Source organism: Schistocerca americana, chromosome X, assembly GCF_021461395.2.
Source record: "Schistocerca americana isolate TAMUIC-IGC-003095 chromosome X, iqSchAmer2.1, whole genome shotgun sequence".
Classification (NCBI taxonomy): domain Eukaryota; kingdom Metazoa; phylum Arthropoda; class Insecta; order Orthoptera; family Acrididae; genus Schistocerca; species Schistocerca americana.
In genome coordinates this window covers 468,515,828-468,539,475 of record NC_060130.1, presented here as the reverse complement: position 1 = coordinate 468,539,475, position 23,648 = coordinate 468,515,828, and the positions used below count along the sequence as shown (strand labels likewise).

Sequence of the window (23,648 nt, the reverse complement as noted above, 5' to 3'; positions counted from 1 at the left end):
TATTTCGCCTGTCTCATACATCTTGCTCACCAGATGGTAGAGTTTAGTCATGACTGGCTATTCCAAGGCCATTAGTAGTTCTAATGGAATGTTGTCTACTCCTGGGGCCTTGTTTCGACTCAGGTCTTTCAGTGCTCTGTCAAACTCTTCACGCAGTATCTTATCTCCCATTTCTGACCACAATCTATTGGTTATGAACTGCAGATTGAAACTGAAGAAACTGCAAAAAGGTGGGAGTTTAAGGAGATGGGACCTGGATAAACTGAAAGAACCAGAGGTTGTAGAGAGTTTCAGGGAGAGCATAAGGGAACAATTGACAGGAATTGGGGAAAGAAATACAGTAGAAGAAGAATGGGTAGCTCTGAGGGATGAAGTAGTGAAGGCAGCAGAGGATCAAGTAGGTAAAAAGACGAGGGCTAATAGAAATCCTTGGGTAACATAAGAAATATTGAATTTAATTGATGAAAGGAGAAAATATAAAAATGCAGTAAATGAAGCAGGCAAAAAGGAATACAAACGTCTCAAAAATGAGATCGACAGGAAGTGCAAAATGGCTAAGCAGGGATGGCTAGAGGACAAATGTAAGGATGTAGAGGCTTGTCTCACTAGGGGTAAGATAGATACTGCCTACAGGAAAACTAAAAAGACCTTTGGAGAGAAGAGAACCACTTGTATGAATATCAAGAGCTCAGATGGCAACCCAGTTCTAAGCAAAGAAGGGAAGGCAGAAAGGTGGAAGGAGTATATAGAGGGTACTCTATAGGGTATTTAAAAGTGGGCAGTAATCCTTTAAAAGGTTAAAATAATACTCATCAATCAATGTGAAGAGGTTTTCTTTTATTATAGGATCAACTAAAAAATCGCAAAAAAATTAGCTAGTCCCTATCAAATTTAGATATCTATTAACCTACTTGTTAAAAATGAATGAAGCAGCCAATATTATAATAATAATAACAATTATTATTATTATTATTATTATCATTATCGTTATTCAATTACAAAGTTGTTCCCATGTTGCAAACTGTTTCTCATTTTTGACAGTACCTGTAGATAGTCTTCTTTTTCCCTATATGATGAAAATGTTAACAGCTAAGCAAGATTTGTCATTTAGCCCATACTTGTTTCTTTGCTCCTTGGTGGTCATGTAAAATACTGACATCTGAACTCAGAAAAATCTGTGATGATGGGAATGAATAATATATTTAACATGTGTTGATTTTCAGATGAATGAAGCAGAGGAAGGACCTTTGGCTAAAGAAGTGAGGTTTACTGAAGCATATAGTCAACTGAAACTACGTCTGAATGCTAATTCACTTGAAAATCAAAAAGCAAGACCAGGACTAAATAGCATGAAACCTATTGCCTCCTCAGAGCATGCTCCTGTGTTACACCCACCAATTCTTCAGGTATGTCATCTGTCACTTTGTCAGTGTGTAATTTGATGCTCTTCTCTTTGCTTTATGTATTTGTGAATGCTGCAGTGATGATTTTCCAGCTGTTTACAGGAATCTAATTGTGTTTTACAGTGCCCAGGGTTCACAGTTCAGTTAAGAAGGAAGCCAGAAATATTGCTGCGACTCTTTTGAAATGTCAGCTATACCTAATAATATATGTTGCAATTATTAATTGATTTATTATAAATATACTGTCACAAATCAGACTATCTGCTGTCCCATTACTGAGCTAACTGTCAACTCATTTTTACTTATGATACAAAGTCAATGATAGAAAATGGGTACTGTCAGCAGCATTTGTATTCATATTTAGAATCAGTAAATAAAGAGCACATACACCAAGATTAAGGTATTAGATTAGCCCAATAAAATAAGAATGTAATATTCCTCCGGTATTTTTTACCAAACAAAGGTGCAGTGTTTACAATATCAAGACAAATTTAACAAAGAACGTGGCAGTATGAGCCCTCTTATCAGTATAACATTGCGCCCACTCTGTCATGGATGCATGCACCGATTGGTTGGGAAGGGCATCATAAAACTAATGTATCCTGTCCTGAGCCAAGATAGCTCACAACTGTTGTAACTGTTCCTTGATATTGTGCATACTGGCACTGGGATGAAGTTGCATCCTGCTCTCACACATGTTCTGTTGTGGACAGATTTGGGGGATCTTAATGGCCACAGGATTACCTCAGCATCACATTGACAACTCATAGAGATATGTGCCATGTGTAAGTGAGAGTTGTCTTGTTGAAAAATGGGCCAAAATATTGTCACATGAGAGTTAATATAGGAGAATGCAGTAAGTCTGTGATGGTACTATTGTACCATCAGTGAATTCCTTCAGTCTCTATCAGCTCTGACCTGAAGCCATACCCAATGGTTCCACACACAGTGAAGCCAGGATTAACACTGCTGTGTCATGCAAAACATTGCAACCATCAGACCTCTACACTGGTCACCACCATACTTGTTGATGGTCATCTGTGGTAGTGCATAACCGTGAGTCATTGCTGAACATAATATGATACCATTCATCAGCAGTCCAAGATTCCCAGTTACTGCACCAATCCAAACACAACCATCTGTGTTGGGATATTAATGGAATCCTACGCATGAGACAAGAAGTACCTAGTCCAGCAGCTGCTAGTATTTGACCAATGGTGTGGGATGCTGCAGAATGTTGCCAAGGAGCCCATTACTTGTTCTCAGATGGCAGTCACATGTGTGAAGTGGTTGTGATGTGCTTGGTCCACGATGTAGTGATACCCTCTTGTGGTGGTCAGATGTGAATGACCAGAATCTTGACAACTGGTACACTTTACCTCACATCACGTTACAGTCCACCATCGGGTCACTGTCACATCTGAATGCTACAGAAATCTTGATATTGCACAATTCCACAATCCAGCCAAATGGAGATCAACAATGAGCTTCTTTCAAACTCTGTTAGCTGTTTAAAATGCTGTCTTACACTAGAACCCATCATCTCTGTGTCCTTTTCAGTGTTTGCTCATCACCTGATACTGTTCAGACCTCTTGTGTACCCTACCAGGCCTTGTAACAATGCTAAGCAGGAGCAACACTAATGCACTCATGCATTCTGATGGCCATTCTATCTGTCACAGAGAATTGCAAACTGTAAATTACTTACATGCTCACTGATGTGTGTATATGTACAAAGTTACATTGCTATTCAACCATCTCTTGTGAGTGCCTCACTTCTCTTGTCAGACAGTGTATTATTACTGCTAAGATGTGACATGAAAATGAATTAAAGAGAGAGTGTGAAACTTATTGTGTCACTGATGTAGAACATTTTATTAAGGATGTAGTAGACTGAAGCATTTGTGTTGACATAGAATATGCCTGTCTTTACACAGCAGTTTAAAGATAAGTTTGTCTACATTATAGTAAAAATCTATGTACCAAATTCTTCATGATGTTGCATTTTGGTCACACTGTCTAGATATGTACAATATAATAAAGAAATTGTGCCAGAATACTCACAAGTCATGTCATATTTTCCTGCACAATTCTCCACTGACAACTCTAACAGCCCCACTGTGACTGCTGTAGAGGTTTTGCTATTTTTTTAAAAAAAAGAAGAAGCAGGCAGGAATGAAAACTGTGAAAATTGTATTATATAATAATTCTAAAAATGCCTATAAGGCACAAAATCCACCTGCTTTCGTCAAACCCATTCTCAGGGACAATGAATAAATTTTAATGAATTTTTTCAGTAGGCCTTCAGATATAATTATGCTCTCAGTTTAACTAGAAACTTTTTCTGTTGCTCTTCTTGACTTTGCATTTCCTTTGAAATTTGTTTCTTTCTGTTGTGCTGTGACAACTTTTGAATCTGTGCTGCGTCTCCTCCTGTGTAGCCAACTTCCTTCTGTTGTTGTTCAATCCCAGTGGATCTTGGTATTCCTGTCAGCATATTTTTATTAATACTGGGATAGACAAACACAATATTATTCTACAGTACTTTTCAAAGTGTCTAATACTTATAGCTGAGTATCCAAGTGGCCTGACGTCACTTTAGTCCTGTTTAAAAATAAAAGCTTCTCAATCTCTGTTGACAGTTATTCCTACCACATTAATCAACCCTGCTGAGGCTGCTTTGTGACCATCAATATCTTTCTTTCTGCTACCTGAATTTTGTAATGGGCTACCTCCAGGATAAGCTTTGTGCAGTTTAAGATAACTATGTAGTAGTGCACTTCAGAAGTTTTTTGACATTTATTTTAATGTCTGTTTTCCCATCACTGAATACATAATTCTTCCTGTCACTGGCCTTCAGAGTGAAGTCACTGCCTATTATTATGAGATACTCAGAAATTTTAGCATATTAATGATTTATTCTGGGACTTGGACTTTGGCACAGTCAACCATAAAAGCATCCACCCAATTTAATTTATATTCTGTTTCAACTTTTTTTTTACCATTGTTACTGCACTTTGTGTATCATTATTGGCATAACGAGTCTTGTCATAATTTATGTTTTGATTTACTGTTGTTGGAATTTTGTACATAAATTTTGAACCTGCAGTAACTCAGTAGAAAGGAACACTTGATGTGAGAATGGACATCATTCAGAATATTACCCCTCTTCTAACAAGGTTTTATTGCCTCATTGCTGCTATTGGCAATTTGTACTGGAAAACCTCTCTAGAGAAGGTTAAACTATTGCTTAATTGGTAGAAATTTTCGCCACAAATAAATGGTTCTTACTCAAAAAACTATTACACTTTGAAAAGCTTTGGTGCAAAGTGTATGGTTTTCACATTATTGCTCTCCTCACTTGGTTCTTTTTTGTGTTGTTGCAGTAGATTAAAATTTAATTGATGCTCAAGAATCAATGTGAGTCTCTCTCTCTCTCTCTCTCTCTCTCTCTCTCCCTCCCTCCATCCATCCATCCATCCCTCCCTCCCTCCCTCCCTCCCTCCCTCCCTCCCTCCCTCCCTCCACCGAGTGAGGTGGCGCAGTGGCTAGCACACTGGACTCGCATTCGGGAGGACAGTGGTTCAATCCCGCATATGGCCATCCTGATTTAGGTTTTCCGTGATTTCCCTAAAATGCTCCAGGCAAATGCCGGGATGGTTCCTTTGAAAGGGCATGGCCGACTTCGTGCCCTGTCCTTCCCCAATCTGATGAGACTGATGACCTCACTGTCTGGTCTTCCCCAGACAACCCAACCCCCTCCCTCCCTCCCCCAGTATGTGCATCACAACAGTTGTTAATAACTGTGTCACTTATTTTCAAGAATAAATAAACTAATAGTGACTCTAAGAATTTAGAGCTACTAATAATTCTTGACGTGGTATTTATCTCTAAAACAGCTTACTTCAAGTCTATAGAATATAGAGAAAATGCTAGTTTTCCTGTACTATGTCACAATGGTGCTGCCAATATATTTCAGAGTGTTGTAACCCTATAAATTTCAGGTGCAATATTGAACAACACGTGCCTCCATGGCTAGCCTAAAGAGGCCGCCTCACAGCAGCACAGACTGTGCCACAAGTGCTGTGCCATGCACAAACAACTGTATATAAGCTGGCCCACTGGGCCCTTGCTCACTCTAATGTTTTTGTGATTATGGAACACTTCACTGTTTGACTGCTGTGTTGTTACTTATTACCACGTCATTCAGCATGACTGTATTTTCCCTTGCATGGAAATGAGTTAAAAATTGGTGGGTAAAAATTTTATTATTGTTTTTATGCAACATTACAATAATGTTTTTGGCCATGAGTGCAGTATTCTGCTCAGCATGTTTCGTTTCAAGATTCACTATGCCCAACATGTTGATGGAAAAATTCTTTGGTCTCTTGTTGAACAGCAGTGAGCTCTCACCAACTGGCAGCAGGCTCTGTCCGTGGCACTACAGAAATTGGCAGCTTCATGGATGTGTCAGGGTTCACCGCCATTGATGCAGTCCCCACAATTCCCTCCATATGGTGATAATGTGGAAGACTGAGACACATACAAAACATGCCTGTAGCAACATTTCCAAACTTTCAATGTCGCTGACCCCAAACATGGCTTTCTTTCAGTCATGGATTTCTCCTCATGTTCATTATCTTTTGTGTCAGCTAGCTCCTCTGCAGGAACCTGCCAGTCTCTCTTCTTATGAAATGTATCAATTGCTCCCTAATTATCATTGCAGGAGTACACATGTTATTGATGCTCGTGTTGAGTTCTACTGTTGTCAGAAGCAACCACAATAGTTGTACATAGCTTGGGCAGTGAAACTTCAAAAGGCTTAGCTGTTGGTGCTAGTTTGTTACTGAAGTTCACTGGGACTCCTATGCTGTTTCAAGGGTTCGTGATGGTATAATCCGCTTGGACCCTGATGGAGAAGTTTGTAACACACTGTACAATGTGTAAATCCCTCCCTCATAGAGGTTTTGAACATTTCCCAGTCTTTTTAAGTATCTATGGAAGCAGGAAATCAGGTAGAAGCTTAGTATGAAGTAGCCAATGTTGCTTCTCCACTTCAATTGCCATCATTAGCTCATTGGGGGAAGATGACATAGCGGCTTTGCAAGCACATTCTCCACATCACATGGGGCAGCACCATGCTAATCAGCAACAGTAATCAGCGTCACAACAGCGACCGCATGTTCCTCTCCCAGTATGCCCTTATCGCTTTGTTCAACATGAGCAGGCCATATGCCCATAACATTGGGTAAGATGCAACCATTTTAAAAAAGGGGGAGGGGGGGGGGGGGGGAATACAGATACACTGAATGATGTGGCCATGTACAAATACACAAATCAGAGGTTACATTGAGGCACAGTCTAACAGTGAAGTTTTCCATAGTCAGAAAAACATTAGCATGACCAAGTGTCCACTGCGCTGGCTTATATGTGGCTGTTGGCACATGACACAGCAGTTGCTGCACTGTTTGTGCCATTTTGAGGTAGCCTTTTCAGGCCAGCCATAGGGGCATACACTGTTCAGTTATGCATGCTCACTGTATAGGGTTACAACACAGATAAAATACCAATGACAATATTATAAAAATAATGGATTGCTGCCCACCATATAGATTATATATTGAGTGGTAGACAGACACAATAAAAAGACTGCTATATATGTGAGTTTTTGGCCAAAAGGCCTTCTTCTAACATAAAAAACACACACATATTCCTACAGGCACAACTCGCTCTCTCTCTCTCTCTCTCTCTCTCTCTCTCTCTCTCACACACACACACACACACACACACACACACACACACACACACAAATGACCATGACCACTATCTGTGGCCACTGAAGCCAGACTGCAAGCAAACTGTGCCTGACAGGAAAAGCAATCTGGGTGGTGGCGGTAAGTAGGAGACTGAGGCAGGGAGGGGGACTGTTAGTGAGCTAGGGGTGGAGGAAGGTGTAGTGCTTCTTATGAGAGTATGCCAGGATGTGGTGGAGACAGGATTGGGCTGTCAGATTCAGTCAGGTAGTTTGAGGGGGCGGGGAAGTGGAAAAGGTGAGAAGTAGGGGGAGGGGGGAGGGAAGAGAGAGACTAGTGGGTGTGTTGTTGGAATACAAGGCAATATAGTGCTGGAGTGGGAGCAGGAAAGGAGGCAGGTAGTTGAAGGACAGGGACTAGCAATGGTTGAACAATGACTTGGACTACCACTATCCACCACCACTACAAGAGTATCCCATGATAGTCACCAAAGCCAGCCTTGCCAACGTACTACATTTGCCACAGCCTTAGAAACTTCCTTCCACCACACTATAGAACCCAGAGCCTAAAAAGACTTTTGACACAGTAATGAACCTGTCCTCCAAAAGCCTCAGCCCCACAGAAGAATCAGTCCTTTGCAAGGGCCTCACCTTTTGTCCCACTGCCAAATTCGATCTTGTTGGGCTTGTTAAAGACCTTCTCACCTTCTCCCAGTCCCTAGAGTGGAAACCCCTTTTTGCCACAAATCTTACCAATCATAATCTAAAACCAATACTGAATCCTGCCTTACTCAATTTACTCCTCTATCTAGCCTTGACCCACCCCCACTCACTCTCCCTCCTCCCCCGCCCCCCCCCCCCCCCCCAATTGTACCCTGTTAACTTTCCAGAATATCCTAGCATTAAATCTTGCATCACTATCATCCCCCATCATTCACAGAAAAAACTCCACTGAAACGCTGCAAGGATTACTTGGTGGAGCGTTCTACTGGCTGTCAGGCCCATACCAATATGCCTTACCACAGTGATTCCATTGGAATGGGGTAACTGTGGCACGGGTTATAGGTATGTGTCTAACAGCCTCCACCAAGTAATCCAGCAGTCCAGCAGGATCTCCAGTCTCTCATCAAATCCTTAGGTGTGTCCAAAAACCTCTTCCCTGAGTCTATATCCCTCATCACTCCCAACATTTGCAACACTCTTACATGCTTCACGAAGTACATAAGCCCAACCAGCAAAGATACCCCATTGTAACTGGTCGCTGCATCCCTACAGAGAGAATCTCTACCGTTGTGGACCAACACTTTCAACCTACTACCCATAACTTGCCCTCCTCTACAATAGATGCTAATCATTTGCTTTACCAACTCTACACAGTTCCTGTTCTTTTATCATCCGGCACCCTGCTCATCACTGTTGATGCCATCTCTTTCTCTGCACTAAGATCCCAACGCCCATGGCCTTGCTGCCACTGGACACTGTCTTTCCAAATGCCTGACTGACACCAAACTTACAGCCTCCTTCCTGATCACTATGATCAACCATATCCTCACCCACAACTTCTTCTCTCTTGAAGGCATTGCCTACAAACAAATCTGTGGTATAACAGTGGGCACCCACGTGGCAACATCCAATGCCAGCCTATTCATGGACCAACTAGAGGATCCACCTGAGCTATTCAGAATACCAAATGCCTCATCTGGTTCAGAATAACTGGACCAAGGATGCAGACACTGCAACCATATTCCTCCAGTACCTCAACACCTTCTGCCCCGTTCACTTCATCTGGTCTTCCTAAGTGCAACAAGCCAACCTCCTTGATGTTGGCATCCTTCTCAAGGATGACTATGTCAGTACCTCTATCCACACCAAACCTACCAATCACCAACCATGCCTCCACTTTGACAACTGCCACCCATTCCACAATTCATTTCTGTAGAGCATAGCCACTGGTCATTGTCACATACTGCTAAATTAGCAGTCCCTCTCTAAATAAGCAAAGGGTCTCATTAGGACCTTTGCAGACCAAAATGACCCTCCTCATCTCGTTCAGAAAGAGATTTGCTGTACCTTGTCTCCACAGTGACCAACCATTTGCCATGTACTTACTGACCAACCACAAAGGAGCACCCTCACTCATGACTCAGTACCACTCAGAAATGTTTCAACTGAATCACATTCTCTGCCAGGTTTTCAGCTGCCTTTTTTCATGCTCTTAAATGAGAAATATCCTCCCAACTATACTCCTCACTCTCATTTCCCTGCTTACCCAACCTATCTCACATATCTGTAACACCATTAAAGGCAAGGCCACCTGCAAAATCAGCCATATGGTGTACCAGCTTATTTGCAACCACTGTGTGATATTTTATGTGGACATGGTCTGTGTGCATAAAATGGCAACTACGAAACTGTGGCTATGAAACAACTGTGCCATCCAGTTACTCAGCATGCTGCCCAACACAATGTGCTTGACTTCAGTGACTGCTTCACAGCCTTTGGCATCTGGATTCCTCACACCACCACCACCACATTTTCTGAACTGCACAGGAAGGAACCGCCCTGGCCTCAACCTTCACTAATCCCTGTGTGCCACTTACCTCTATCTGCTTCTCTGCTCACACTCGAGCCTTACATACACTTCCAATCCTGACAATACACACCGAGTGAGGTGGCGCAGTGGTTAGCACACTGGACTCACATTCGGGAGAACGACGGTTCGATCCCTCATCCGGCCATCCTGGTTTAAGTTTTCCGTGATTTCCCTAAATTGCTACAGGCAAATTGCCAGGATGGTTCCTTTGAAATGGCGTGGCCGACTTTCTTCCCTAATCCGATGAGACTGATGACCTTGCTGTTTGGTCTCTTCCCCCAAACAACCCTAACAATACACCTGACTCTGCTTCCCTCTTGTCCCTTTACCACCCCCTCCCCAGCACAGTCCCAGCCACATCTCTGCACACTCTCATAGGCAGCACCAGCATCTTCCCCCACACCTACCCAGCTACCCCTCCCCCACCCCATTCCACCCCACACTTCTCATACCCCCACTGTTCACCCCATTGACTCTTTATTTTGTGTGATTATCACATACATCATAACAAATATTATTTAAGCTGATTTACTGAAGTGCTTAGTTTTTCTCTAAAAAGCAGTCATTTTGTATCATACTTACTTGTGATGTGATTGAAAGAGTGTGGATAAGCTTATAGGCTGTTAGTTGAAGTTTGACTAAAAGGCTCAACATTCATCACATAACATCCAGAAAGCATACTGTGCTACACAAAGTCAATGGACATTCATTCATACCATGTATTTCATATGATTAGTGACCATACCTGTTGCAAAAGCTGTTGAACATAATCAAACCTCTACCTGTTTCAGTTGCGAGATTATGATTATCAAGCACAGTGTAGTTTATGAAACTTAGCCACCATGTGCAAGTATTATTTATTATGTGACAGTGAAGTCAGTGTAAGAGGCATTAGTCAGATAAATTTCTGCCCACTAAGTTAAAGAGAGACTTCTGTTTCCAAATAAAAATCCTTACAACCCAGTTGTTCTAAATATTTGCACACCACACAATATCTGCCCCTAGTTGCCAGTCAATTTCCTATCTTTTCCCTTTTCATTTTACTTTGCTTTTCTTTCTTTTTACATTGGTATCCCTGTAGATCTCTCTGCTCCTGCAGTTTCATTATTTGGACTTCATTTTGTATGTCCCATGCCATCTGATTTGTTTTTCCTTGTTGTCTTTTATTACTTTACATGGTAGCTAAGTGTATTAAATTCTGAAAAACTAAATGTGAAAAGTAATGCTAGTAATGTTGTCCTTAGTTATTACTTTTATGCTGAACCTTTGAAATTTTTTCCTGTTCTTCCTTCTTTCCACTCTGACATTTTATTTCTGTATATTTCTCAGTTGCCTTCATTTATTACCCATTATTTCTTCATCCATAATTCTGTGTTTTAATGCTGTCTATTGTGCAATGTCTCCGAGTGTGATTTGTAGAATAAGAAATAATTTTCAGTTGATACAAACTACACTGGAAGCAAGACATCAAGCTTTGCTGTCCATAACAGTTATGTGTGTGCTACAAGATACAAGACCTACTAGTCGAACTAAATGTGAGCAGATATTGTATAAGTGGTCCATCTCTGCCTGCAAGCCATGATTTCTCTGTGATATAAGGATAACAAGCTGAACTGTAATTTTAGCAGAAACAGACAGATAATATCCAAAGAATGAAGTGGCAACAAAGTTCCTGGATATGATTATTATTAGCTAAATGTGGGAATAGTCACAGTCAGTACCTGCTTGTTTTTGTATTCTCTGTTTCATGTTGACAATTCTTGCAACACACATTTAAGAGACAACGAGTGCAGTTAAAATCTGATGCATTTCACATGCTTATTAATATCATGCACTATCATTATGAGGTTTCTGTTGTTGTTTGGGATGATGATATTCTTTATTAAAGATTGACTCTGTTGTTCTTGTGGCCATAAAATAATGTCTTCCCGAAACAAAAAAATCATCATTTTCATCAGTACATAGTTTATCCATAATATTCATTAGTTTTCAGTTAAACCATGTGCACCATAATCTATAGTTACTGAATCATATTCTTTGTTTTCCATTTATGCCTTAGTTGATGCAGTTCACACATAGTGAAGATACATAGTCATTTTGGTAACTGGTTATGACAATCTCTTTCTCCCTAGCTTTTTGTTTCAGTCTCATATTTTACATTGTATTTCATGTATTATAAATGACAGGAACATATGAGTGCACTCAATAGAGTGGGGATGCAAACTGATGACAAATAATAACCACTTAAATTTACATATCTAAAAAAGAAACTGATATATGCTGAGAGTTACATTAATATAAGGTGCCTTACAGTGTTTTGTTTTGTGATTTCTAGTCGATAAAAGAAACTGCAGGTGCCAACATTCATACAACAGCTGTGACCTGCGAAGTGGAACATTTCCTGTCAAAGGTGTCACCACCTGTCATAGAAGACCTCAGCAAAGCTGTTTCAGGTAATCATAAATACCTTATGTTTCTTTCATTTGCATTTAATTTTGATAAATACATTAATAACTACATTCCATATTATAGATTATATAGGAAGTATAAGAATCCTTACCAGAGGTTATAGTGTACAAAATATATAGAATTTTATAAATTGCAGACTCTGCAGTACTACACATGAAATTTAATGATTAATAAAAACCACATCAGCTTTATAATTACACATATATTGTGTTATGGCCAGTTTGATTTGTTAAATGTCTTCAGGCTGTCTGCAGTTAAACAAAACAGGAAATCAAGCGAAAGCTACCGCAGCTTAATGGATAAAGTAGGCACCTCAACCTCCCCAATCACAGTTGTTACAACCAATGAAAAAACCTAAAGTACAGACCTCGTGTTAAAGAGCGCAGAATTAATCCAAAAAATTGAAAAGTAGAACTGAACAAAAGTTAGCAACATAATTATGCACAATAGCCAGGAAACAGGTGACAATGCTTACACCAAACTACATCATCATTTGACAGCTGTGACAGTAAGTGAATATTTAGAAATTATAGTTGCAAAATAATTATATAAAATATATCAGGGATGATAATTATGATCTCACAGAATGATAATAAGTCATTAATAATGTAGTTACAAAAGATGCATTGTCTTTGAAAATGTAAAATGGCTAAAGCAACCAAACTGTTGGTTATCATAATTATGCTGTTAATAAAATTACAACCAAGGTGTGTTAAGTTAGCTTAAGTTATTTGCAGTGGAAGAGAACATATTCAGCATTGTGTCAGACTTCTTGGACACTGAGGTTGCTAGTAATAATATGGTTAGTTAGAACACTCTGAAGAGCTAATACTTTATTAATTACAACAAAACTTATTTGTGCTTGCCAGGCTCGACTTTAGTTATGAAACTGCACACATGGACTTGCAGTGCAGAATGCACTAAATGAGCCACAATTACTGAGTGACAAACTGATACAAGTTCAGAATGACTGTACTGTGGCTTCACTACAGTCACTAGAAAACACAAGTGTGTAGATGGTATCTCTGCAGTGGTCAATACTTCTTGTGCTGCTCTCATTACTGGAAGACACCACATGCCTCCCCCCCCCCCCTCCCCTTCCACCCTGGTGTTAAATATGAAGATGCGACATGATGATGGAGGAAGAGAGAGAAGGGGGGGGGGGGGGGGGAGGTGCTGATGCAACTGCAGAATTAGGTGCTGGAAGTTCAGTCAGTCAGCGCTGAACACCCAGCCTCACCCTGGTATCCACCCTGCACATGGCTGGAAATGCCGACTGGGAAATCAACCACAGGGTGTATGTAGGTGACTGTAGGCACTGGGGCAAATAATGCAAAAGGCAGGCCGCTGGATACAACTTCTTGGCCCTCCGGGGCATCTGGCCAGGTGACCAGGCGCAACCCTGTTGCTGGCTGTATCAGGGGCTGCTAGCATGATTATGATGCTGATGGTTGCACTACATCTATGTCCATGGGCATCTCCCGCTTCAGAGATGACTGTGCTGCCAGAGGTGACATCTGTGACTGTAACACTGGCATGTTGGATCTGTGAACAAAAAGGGGGTGGCTGGATCTCCCTAGTGAATTGGCTGAAGCTGTTTCTGATGCTGCCAGTGCAACACTGTCAGATTGTGAATGGTGTAGGTGGAACAGGACAACATCTCAGGCACCACATCCCATCCCCTTTGATGAGCCCAGCCAAACATGTGATAGAACATTTGTTGCTGAGGCTGAAACTGTGACTCGGAAGGAAGGACAAAAGTTCACTGTGGTGTTGTTGTTGTTGTGGTCTTCAGTCCTGAGACTGGTTTGATGCAGCTCTCCATGCTACTCTATCCTGTGCAAGCTTCTTCATCTTCCAGTACCTACTGCAACCTACATCCTTTTGTATCTGCTTAGTGTATTCATCTCTTGGTCTCCCTCTACGATTTTTACCCTCCACGCTGCCCTCCAATACTAAATTGGTGATCCCTTGATGCCTCAGAACATGTCCTACCAACCGATCCCTTCTTCTGGTCAAGTTGTGCCACAAACTTCTCTTCTCCCCAATCCTATTCAATACTTCCTCATTAGTTATGTGATCTACCCATCTAATCTTCAGCATTCTTCTGTAGCACCACATTTCGAAAGCTTCTATTCTCTTCTTGTCCAAACTATTTACCGTCCATGTTTCACTTCCATACATGGCTACACTCCATACGAATACTTTCAGAAATGACTTCCTGACACTTAAATCAATACTGGATGTTAACAAATTTCTCTTCTTCAGAAATGCTTTCCTTGCCATTGCCAGCCTACATTTTATATCCTCTCTACTTCGACCATCATCAGTTATTTTGCTACCCAAATAGCAAAACTCCTTTACTACTTTAAGTGCCTCATTTCCTAATCTAATTCCCTCAGCATCACCCGACTTAATTAGACTACATTCCATTATCCTTGTTTTGCTTTTGTTGATGTTCATCTTATATCCTCCTTTCAAGACACTGTCCATTCCATTCAACTGCTCTTCCAAGTCCTTTGCTGTCTCTGACAGAATTACAATGTCATCGGCGAACCTCAAAGTTTTTATTTCTTCTCCATGAATTTTAATACCTACTCCGAATTTTTCTTTTGTTTCCTTTACTGCTTGCTCAATATACAGATTGAACAACATCGGGGAGAGGCTACAACCCTGTCTTACTCCCTTCCCAACCACTGCTTCCCTTTCAAGTCCCTCGACTCTTATAACTGCCATCTGGTTTCTGTACAAATTGTAAATAGCCTTTCGCTCCCTGTATTTTACCCCTGCCACCTTTAGAATTTGAAAGAGAGTATTCCAGTCAACATTGTCAAAAGCTTTCTCTAAGTCTACAAATGCTAGAAATGTGGGTTTGCCTTTCCTTAATCTTTCTTCTAAGATAAGTCGTAAGGTCAGTATTGCCTCACGTGTTCCAGTGTTTCTACGGAATCCAAACTGATCTTCCCCGAGGTTGGCTTCTACTAGTTTTTCCATTCGTCTGTAAAGAATTCGTGTTAGTATTTTGCAGCTGTGACTTATTAAGCTGATAGTTCGGTAATTTTCACATCTGTCAACACCTGCTTTCTTTGGGATTGGAATTATTATATTCTTCTTGAAGTCTGAGGGTATTTCGCCTGTTTCATACATCTTGCTCACCAGATGGTAGAGTTTTGTCAGGACTGGCTCTCCCACGGACGTCAGTAGTTCCAATGGAATATTGGACAACAGAAGAGCTCGTCATTGTAACTTCTACACTGTATGTGCTGGGACAGACTGGGAGGTCTCGAACAAAGCCATAAATGGCCTATGGTCCATAACCAGAGAAAATTGGCAGCCATACAGTTGTTGATGGAAGTGAATGACCCAGTAAATGATAGCCAATTTCTCCTCTTCAAGTTGGCTGTAGTTGTGTTGGGCATTGGTCAATGTCTTTGATGTCACTGTGGTAGATGTCATAAATGGAGCTGTTCTGACTGATGTGGTAGATTTCATTGGAATGATGAAGGAAAACTTGCTGTATGCATAGACAACCATTAGCCTGCATATGTTCCAGTGTGGCCCAGCAAAATCTATGTGCATACATTGCCAAGGTGTGTCATAACATGACCATTCAAAGTACTGCTGTGGGGAGCAGATTGATAATTTGCACACTACGTAGTCATGCTCTTTATTTGTGCATCCATTCCTGGCCAGGTACAATGGCGCCTTGCCAACTGCTTCATACAGACAATACTCCTATGTCCTTGGTGCCACAAGTGAGGAACTTCCCACTGGCAGGACTGTTGGACCAAGACTCTCTCATTGCGTATTTCAGCATGCATCAAGATGATGTCCCTCTGTACAGAGACGACACGCTGATGAACAAAGTAGCAATGAACCATCAGGTGACAGATCTCCTTCAGACTCCACGGCCACCCACAATGAATAAACTCTAGTACCATCTGCAACGCAGGATCCGATGCTGCCTCCTGCACCACATGGCAGAATATGACTGGAAAATTTCCAAAAGTCAGATTTCTTGTGAATTAATGTTATGGCAGGAGTCATTCGAGGAATCAAATGCAGCGTTGGAGCCAGTAGGGACCCTTGACAGAAGGCCTGCGTTGGAGTACTTGGTAGTGGGCCGATATGCTAACTTGTACTGGCAATTGGACAACAGAAGAGCTCGTCATTGTAACTTCTACACTGTATGTGCTGGGACAGACTGGGAGGTCTCGAACAAAGCCATAAATGGCCTATGGTCCATAACCAGAGAAAATTGGCAGCCATACAGTTGTTGATGGAAGTGAATGACCCAGTAAATGATAGCCAATTTCTCCTCTTCAAGTTGGCTGTAGTTGTGTTGGGCATTGGTCAATGTCTTTGATGCAAATGTAATTGGCCTGTCATTGGAGCACACTCAGTGTGACAACACCACACCAAGGCCATAAAATGAGGCATATACTGCAAGAATGACAGACTTGCTGGGGTTGAAGTAGACGAAATACGGATCACTCGGTAGTGTGTCTTTCAGCCACTGGAAAGCCGCCTGTCATTCAGCCAACCAAATGAATGGAACACTCTTGCAGCACAACTAATTTAGAGGTGCCACAACCTAAGTGGCATCCAGGATAAAACATAGGTTAGCTTGCCCATTACAGCTTGCACTTCTGATACATTAGTTGGCACCAGCAAGTCGTGAATGGCTTGTATTAACATCATAGATAATGCAGTATCATAGACAAGATAGACACGAAGCCCACACCTACCGCAGTAGTACAAGTTTATATGCCAACTAGCTCTGCAGATGGTGAAGAGATTGAAAAAATGTGTGATGACATAAAAGAAAGTATTCAGATAGTTACGGGAGACAAAAATTTAATTGTGATGGGGACTGAAATTCAATATTAGGAAAATGAGGAGAAGGAAAAAATAGTAGGTGAATATGGATTGGGGGATAGAAATGAAAAAGGAAGACACCTGGTAGAATTTTGTACAGAGTATAATTTAATTGTTGCTGACACTGTGTGTTAGAATCATAAATGAAGGTTGTATATGTGGAAGAGACTTGGAGGCACCGGGAGATTTCAGATTGATTGTATAAAGGTATGACACAGATTGTGGAAGACATATCTAGGGACAAATGTGGATTCTGATCACAGTTTATTGGTTATGAATTGTAGATTAAAAATTAAGACATTGCAAAAAGTTAGGAAATTAAGGAGATGGGACCTGGATAAGTTCAAGGAACCAGAGGTTGTCGAGAGTTTCAGAGAGAGTATTAGGCAATTGTTGACCAGAACAGGGGAAAGGAATACTGTTAACCCTAGCATTACCAATGTATTTTTTGTTACATGTAATACCAACGGGGGGGGGGGGGGGGGGGGGGGGCCTCAAAGGCCCATAAAGAATACCACAATTTATTTTATCATAAATCAAGTTTATTTACTTCTGATACCTCTAATAACAATTCAAAATGCTTAGACATTGTTTTTGTATACTGGATAATAAAAGATGTTATTATAATAGGAATAAAATGAACAAATCACAAGATTCACTTTATATATTTTTTGGAATAATGTTTCAAAATAGTGTTTTCTTATAAAAACGACTTTTTTAATTCGATACACTACATGAAGCAAACAAAATTTACTGTCTCATTCTGCAACGCATTTTTCACACAACACTGTCTTCCTGCAGTGTTTCCCACAGACGTGTTTGTGGCACTGAGAGCAGGTAACAGTTGACTTTCCCAGCTTGTTGTACTTGATCTTTTTAGATGCAGCTTCTTGGCAGCATAGGTGGCACCGTCCACGTGTTCCTGGTTCTGCTGTTGAGGATGATGGTTCTACAGAGCAGCTGAGCTTCCGTTGTGTGATGCTTTCCATTGCCATTATTACTGGCTTCTGAAGTCCATACAAATTTTGTGCCCGTTTATCTACTTGAGATCTTATTAGTTCGAGACCTAAGTTAGTGATAAAAACTCTTCTGCGGTTTAGCAAATTCTTTTTCCAATTCGGAAAGTTGAGGAGGAAGAGTGAATATGCATTTATTGCTGCTATGTCAATGAGTGTGTAGTAGAGGGACAAAGGCCATCTTCTTGTTCCTCTCTTTGTGCTGTAGTGTCTTGCCATCTGGTCTATGGTGTCCACGCCTCCCTTTGTAGAATTATAAAAAAGATTTATGTTAGTCTTTTTTGAGTCTTCATTCAACACCCCTTCTGAGTGATAAGTTGAAAGCATCAACAGCAGTCGTTTTGGCTTCTCGCGGACTAGCGTTGATGCAAGAGTAACTGGTGGCCTCTGTGTCTGAGGTTCAGTATAAGCAAAGATGGAAGAGTGTAAACTGCGGCCAGTTGTAGTCTTCAGCTCTTCAGGTATGTGTCGTCTGTTAGACTGTAGGGTGCCAACAAGTGTGAGGTGAAAATCATTCCATAGAGTCTCAGCAAGCTCCACTGAAGTATAGTACCGATCTGTGGTAACATTACGGCCTGATTTTTCATTAGGTTTTATTAGTCTCTTTACAATTTCCATCAGTCCATTTGAATGCTGTGTATTTCCTGACTTGCCTGTATAGATGTCCATGCTGATCACATATCTAGTCTCAGAATCAGACAGCATTCGAATTAGAATGCCGTATTTTCCAGGTTTTTCTTTTAGAAACACCTTGAATGGACAGCGACCATGGAACAAAGACAACATCTCATCCACTGTTGTATGTAGACCAGGAATGAAATACAATGGAAGTGAAGAATTGAAGCTTTCAAAAATTTCCCTCATTGGAGCAAACTTGTCAGTCTGGCAACGAATTTCTCTTGTGTTCTTATCATCAAACCTCAATATTTTAGTCAATTCGAAAAATCGGGTCCGACTCATTGATCCATAGTACACTTGTCGGCCCTGAAGCAAAGACCATAAATCTTGGACAGGTATCTTATTGTCATGATTTGAACCCATGATTAGCAAGAGTCCTATATAACAAAATAACTCATCTTCATCTGTGTGCTGAATACCTAGTCGAGAAGCCTCTTCATTTGAGTGTAGTTTTATTAGATTCATAATTTGAGGTGTAAAAAAGAGCTCTATAGCCTCTTTCGGAGACGCAATTCTTCCTTGTTGTCCTAGCCCCATTCTTTCTCGCACTATATTTTGTACAGAACGCCGATATTGTCGAGATGGCTTCGTAATATACTCTCGTCCACTTTTTGCAATGAATTTATCACATTCTGTATCATTATCATCTGGTGGATTGGCTTCAACCTCATCTTCATTCTCAGACGATGAATCAGTTCTAATTTCTTCCACATCATCATCCACTTCACTTTCCTCTAAATCTGATTCGTTCAAAACTTCTTCTAGCACTCTTTCAATGGAACTATCACGTAAACGATGTCTACTCATGTTGCTGGTTCAACAGCAGCAGAAACACTGAAAATAACAATGGTCTGCTTCATAATAATATGTCTGAAGGCAACAATGGCAAAATTCGTTTCATGGTAAGAATTTGAAACGAGAGACTCAACCTCGTAAATCTTTCCTTGCTATTACCAACGGGTGGGCTTCTAAGGCCCACAGAGAATTAAATCAAGTAAATGAATTTTAATTACATTTTTATTCCGAAATTCTGTAATGACTCAATAGTACATTCAATAACGAACAATTACCTTTGCTTTCAAGTTCATATATCAAAGAGTGTGGATACAACATAGAAAAACTGAGTCAGTGGGCCTACGAGGCCCCCCCATTGGTAATGCTAGGGTTAAAGTCAAATGGGTAACTTTAAGAGATGAAAAAGTGAAGGCAGCAGAAGATGAAATAGGTAAAAAGACAAGGTCTAATAGATGTCTGTGGATAACACAGGAGATATTGAAGTTAACAAATGAAATGAGAAAATATAAAAAAATGCAGCAATTAAAGTAGGTGAAAGGGAATACAAACGTTTGAAAAATGGTATTGACGGGAAGTGAGAAATGGCTGAGCAGGAATGGATAAAAGATAAATGTAAGGATTTAGAAGCATGTTTCATGAGAGGAAAAATAGTGTCTAGAGGAAAATTAAAGAGGCTTTTGGTGAAAAAAGAAACAGTTCTATGAATATTGAGAGCTCAAATGGAAAAACAGTACTAAGCAAACAAGGGAAAGCTGAAAGGTGGAAGTAGTATATAGAGGATCTACACAAGGAAGATGAACTTGAAGACAATATTATGGAAATGGAGGAGGACATAGATGAAGATGAGAAGGGGGATATAATACTGTGAGAGGAATTTTACAGAATACTAAAAGACCTAAGTCGAAACAAGGCCCCTGGCTTATATGATATTCTGTCAGAACTACTGACAACCTTGAGGGAGCTAGCCGTGACAAACCTCTTCCATCTGGTGTGCAAGATGTTTGAGACAGGCAAAATACCCTCAGACTTAAAGAAGAATGTAATAATTCAAATTACAATTCCAAAGAAAGCAGTTGCCGACAGGTATGAAAATTACCAAACTATCAGTTTAATAAGTTGTGGTTGCAATAGAATTCCTTACAGAAGTATGGAAAACTGGCAGAAGCCAACTTCAGGGAAGATCAGTTTAGATTTTGGAGAAATGTAGGAACACACAAGGCGAATCTGACCCTATGACTTATTGTAGAAAATAGGTTAAGGAAAGGAAAACCTACATTTATAGCATTTGTAGAGCTAGGGAAAGCTTTTGATAGTGTTGACTGTAATACTCTTTTTTAAATTCTGAAGGTAGCAGGGATAAAATACAGGGAGTAAAAGGCCAGTTACAACTTGTGTAGAAAACGCAGCAGTTATAAGAACCGGGGGACATTAAATGGAAGCAGTAGCAGGAAAGGGAGTGACCTCAGGGTTTTAGTCCATCCCCAATGTTATTCAGTGTGTACACTGAGCAAGCAGTGAAGGGAACCAAAAAAATTATGAGTAGGAATTAAAGTGCAGGCAGAAGAAAGAAAAGCCTTGAGGTTTGTCAATGACATTGTAATTCTGTCAGAGACTGAAATACTTGGGAGAGTAGTTGAGCAGAATTGTCAGTGTCACAAAGGGAGGATATAAAATGAACTGCAGCAAAAGCAAGACAAGGATTATGGAATGTGGTCTAATTCAATCAGGTGATGCTGAGGGACTTAGATTACGAAATGAGACACTTAAAGTAGTAGATAGGTTTTACTATTTGGGCAGCAAAATAATTGATGATGGCCGAAGTGGTAAAGATATAAAATGTAGACTGGCAATTACAAGAAAAGCGTTTCTGAAGAAAGAAATTTGTTAACATTAAATGTAGACTTACATGTTAAGAAGTCTTTTCTGAAGGTGTTTGTCTGGAGTGTAGCCATGTATGGAAGTGAAACATAGATGATAAACAATTTAGACAAGAAGAGAACTGAAGCTTTTGAAATATGGTGCTACAGAAGATTACTGAAGATTAGATGGGTAGATCACATTATTAATGATGAGGAGATATGGAGTAGAATTGGGGAGACAAGAAATTTGTGGCACAACTTGACTAAAACAAGAGCTCAGTTGGTAGGACACAATCTGAGACATCAAGCGATCACCAGTTTATGATTGGTGGGAAGAGTGAGAGTGTGTATGTGTGTGTGTGTGTGTGTGTGTGTGTGTGTGTGTGTGTGTGTGTGGTGGGGGGATTATGTAGGTGGAGACCAAGAGATGAATACAGTAAGCAGATTCAGAAGGATGTAGGTTTCAGTAGTTATTCAGAGATGAAGAGGCTTGCGCAGGATAAAGTAGCACAGAGAACTGTGTTGAACCAGTCTTTGGACTGAAGGCCACAACAACAACAACAACACAGGCTCATAGCAACTTGATCTATAACATGCCATTACTTAGAAACCACAGTGGTAACCAGAACAAATCAAGGACAAATTAAGACTATGTAGACCATAATCCCAGGGAAATTATTTTGTGACATAGACTGCTGACCAATATTGGCACTCTTGAGGTTCAGTGTAAAATGTGAAAATTTGACAATGCTCTGTATACATTTGGTTTGGTAGCTCATAAACATCTTTTTCAGTAATATACTCTGTAACTGTAAGTAAGTACTATGTTAAACAGACAAGGTAGAAGAATTGTCACATCTAATTATGATAATCAGTAGTAATGTGTAGTAAATTTTGTAGCACGTTGTGATATATACTCATGGGAGGGATTTAGATTTTAGTTGACATTTTATGTTATGATGATGTAATCCTTATGACTAGTACCTATATTACTTTCAGAGTTAACTAGACTGAAGTGCATCTGTCCGTGTTTCCATTGATGTTATGTAGTAACCATAAAATCCAAATCATGTGTAATTAAATTACTAAAAAGCAATTAACATTTGTCGGTATGTGTATGTTAATGTCTATGTGGTACTGACAATTGATCTTATGAATAATTGGTATTTTGCTGCAATGCCTTAAATGCTTCATTGAATAATCTTTGACCTGCTCTGTTCTGTGTATGGCTATACCACGCACCAACATCTATGAGGTTAAATGGATAAATGTTTTACATTTACATAGCTACTATTAGGGATGGAACAATGTACATCTGAGAACTGTTATTTCGACTATGCAAATGAATAGCTGAGATGGTTCTATAAGTACTTTGTTACAGTAATGTAAGATATGATGTATTTAATGCTGTTTCACAAAATGGCTGAATACTTTAATGTTATAGACTTTGTCATATGTGTGTTCTTGTTCTTCTTTGGTACAGTGGACCCAATGATGGACTGATCCTAGACTGAAATCAATTGTCTCTAATAAAGTATAGTGATACAGCTGTGTATTGCATAATGTAGTTCTTAGCAGAAATGAATGAGTTGATGTTTGATATATTGGGTGTTAGTGATGAGCAGTGGCAGGAAGAACAGGATTTTTGCCCAGTTCAGTAGAGGGTTAACACAAACCCAAATGGAGGTATTGCATGGGTAGGTATAGTAATGAACAAGAAAGTAGACATGTAGGTATCCTACTCTTAACAGCGTAGTGAACAGATCATCATAACCAATACAGAAAGAAAGCCACAACCGAGTGCAGTAGCATATACGGGAAGATCATGTAAGATACACTCCTGGAAATGGAAAAATGAACACATTGACACCGGTGTGTCAGAACCACCATACTTGCTCCGGACACTGCGAGAGGGCTGTACAAGCAATGATCACACGCACGGCACAGCGGACACACCAGGAACCGCGGTGTTGGCCGTCGAATGGCGCTAGCTGCGCAGCATTTGTGCACCGCCGCCGTCAGTGTCAGCCAGTTTGCCGTGGCATACGGAGCTCCATCGCAGTCTTTAACACTGGTAGCATGCCGCGACAGCGTGGACGTGAACCGTATGTGCAGTTGACGGACTTTGAGCGAGGGCGTATAGTGGGCATGCGGGAGGCCGGGTGGACGTACCGCCGAATTGCTCAACACGTGGGGCGTGAGGTC

At 40.5% G+C, this 23,648-nt stretch overlaps 1 protein-coding gene across 1 annotated transcript in view; it reads left to right on the top strand.

Moving 5' to 3' along the window:
• Positions 1-23,648, top strand: part of LOC124555091 (zinc finger FYVE domain-containing protein 26) — a 434,713-nt gene that overhangs the window by 130,931 nt on the left and 280,134 nt on the right. The window contains exons 14-15 of the mRNA XM_047128885.1: positions 1,224-1,406; positions 12,084-12,201. Coding sequence (XP_046984841.1) covers positions 1,224-1,406; positions 12,084-12,201 — 301 coding nt within the window. The remainder of the gene's footprint in view (positions 1-1,223; positions 1,407-12,083; positions 12,202-23,648) is intronic.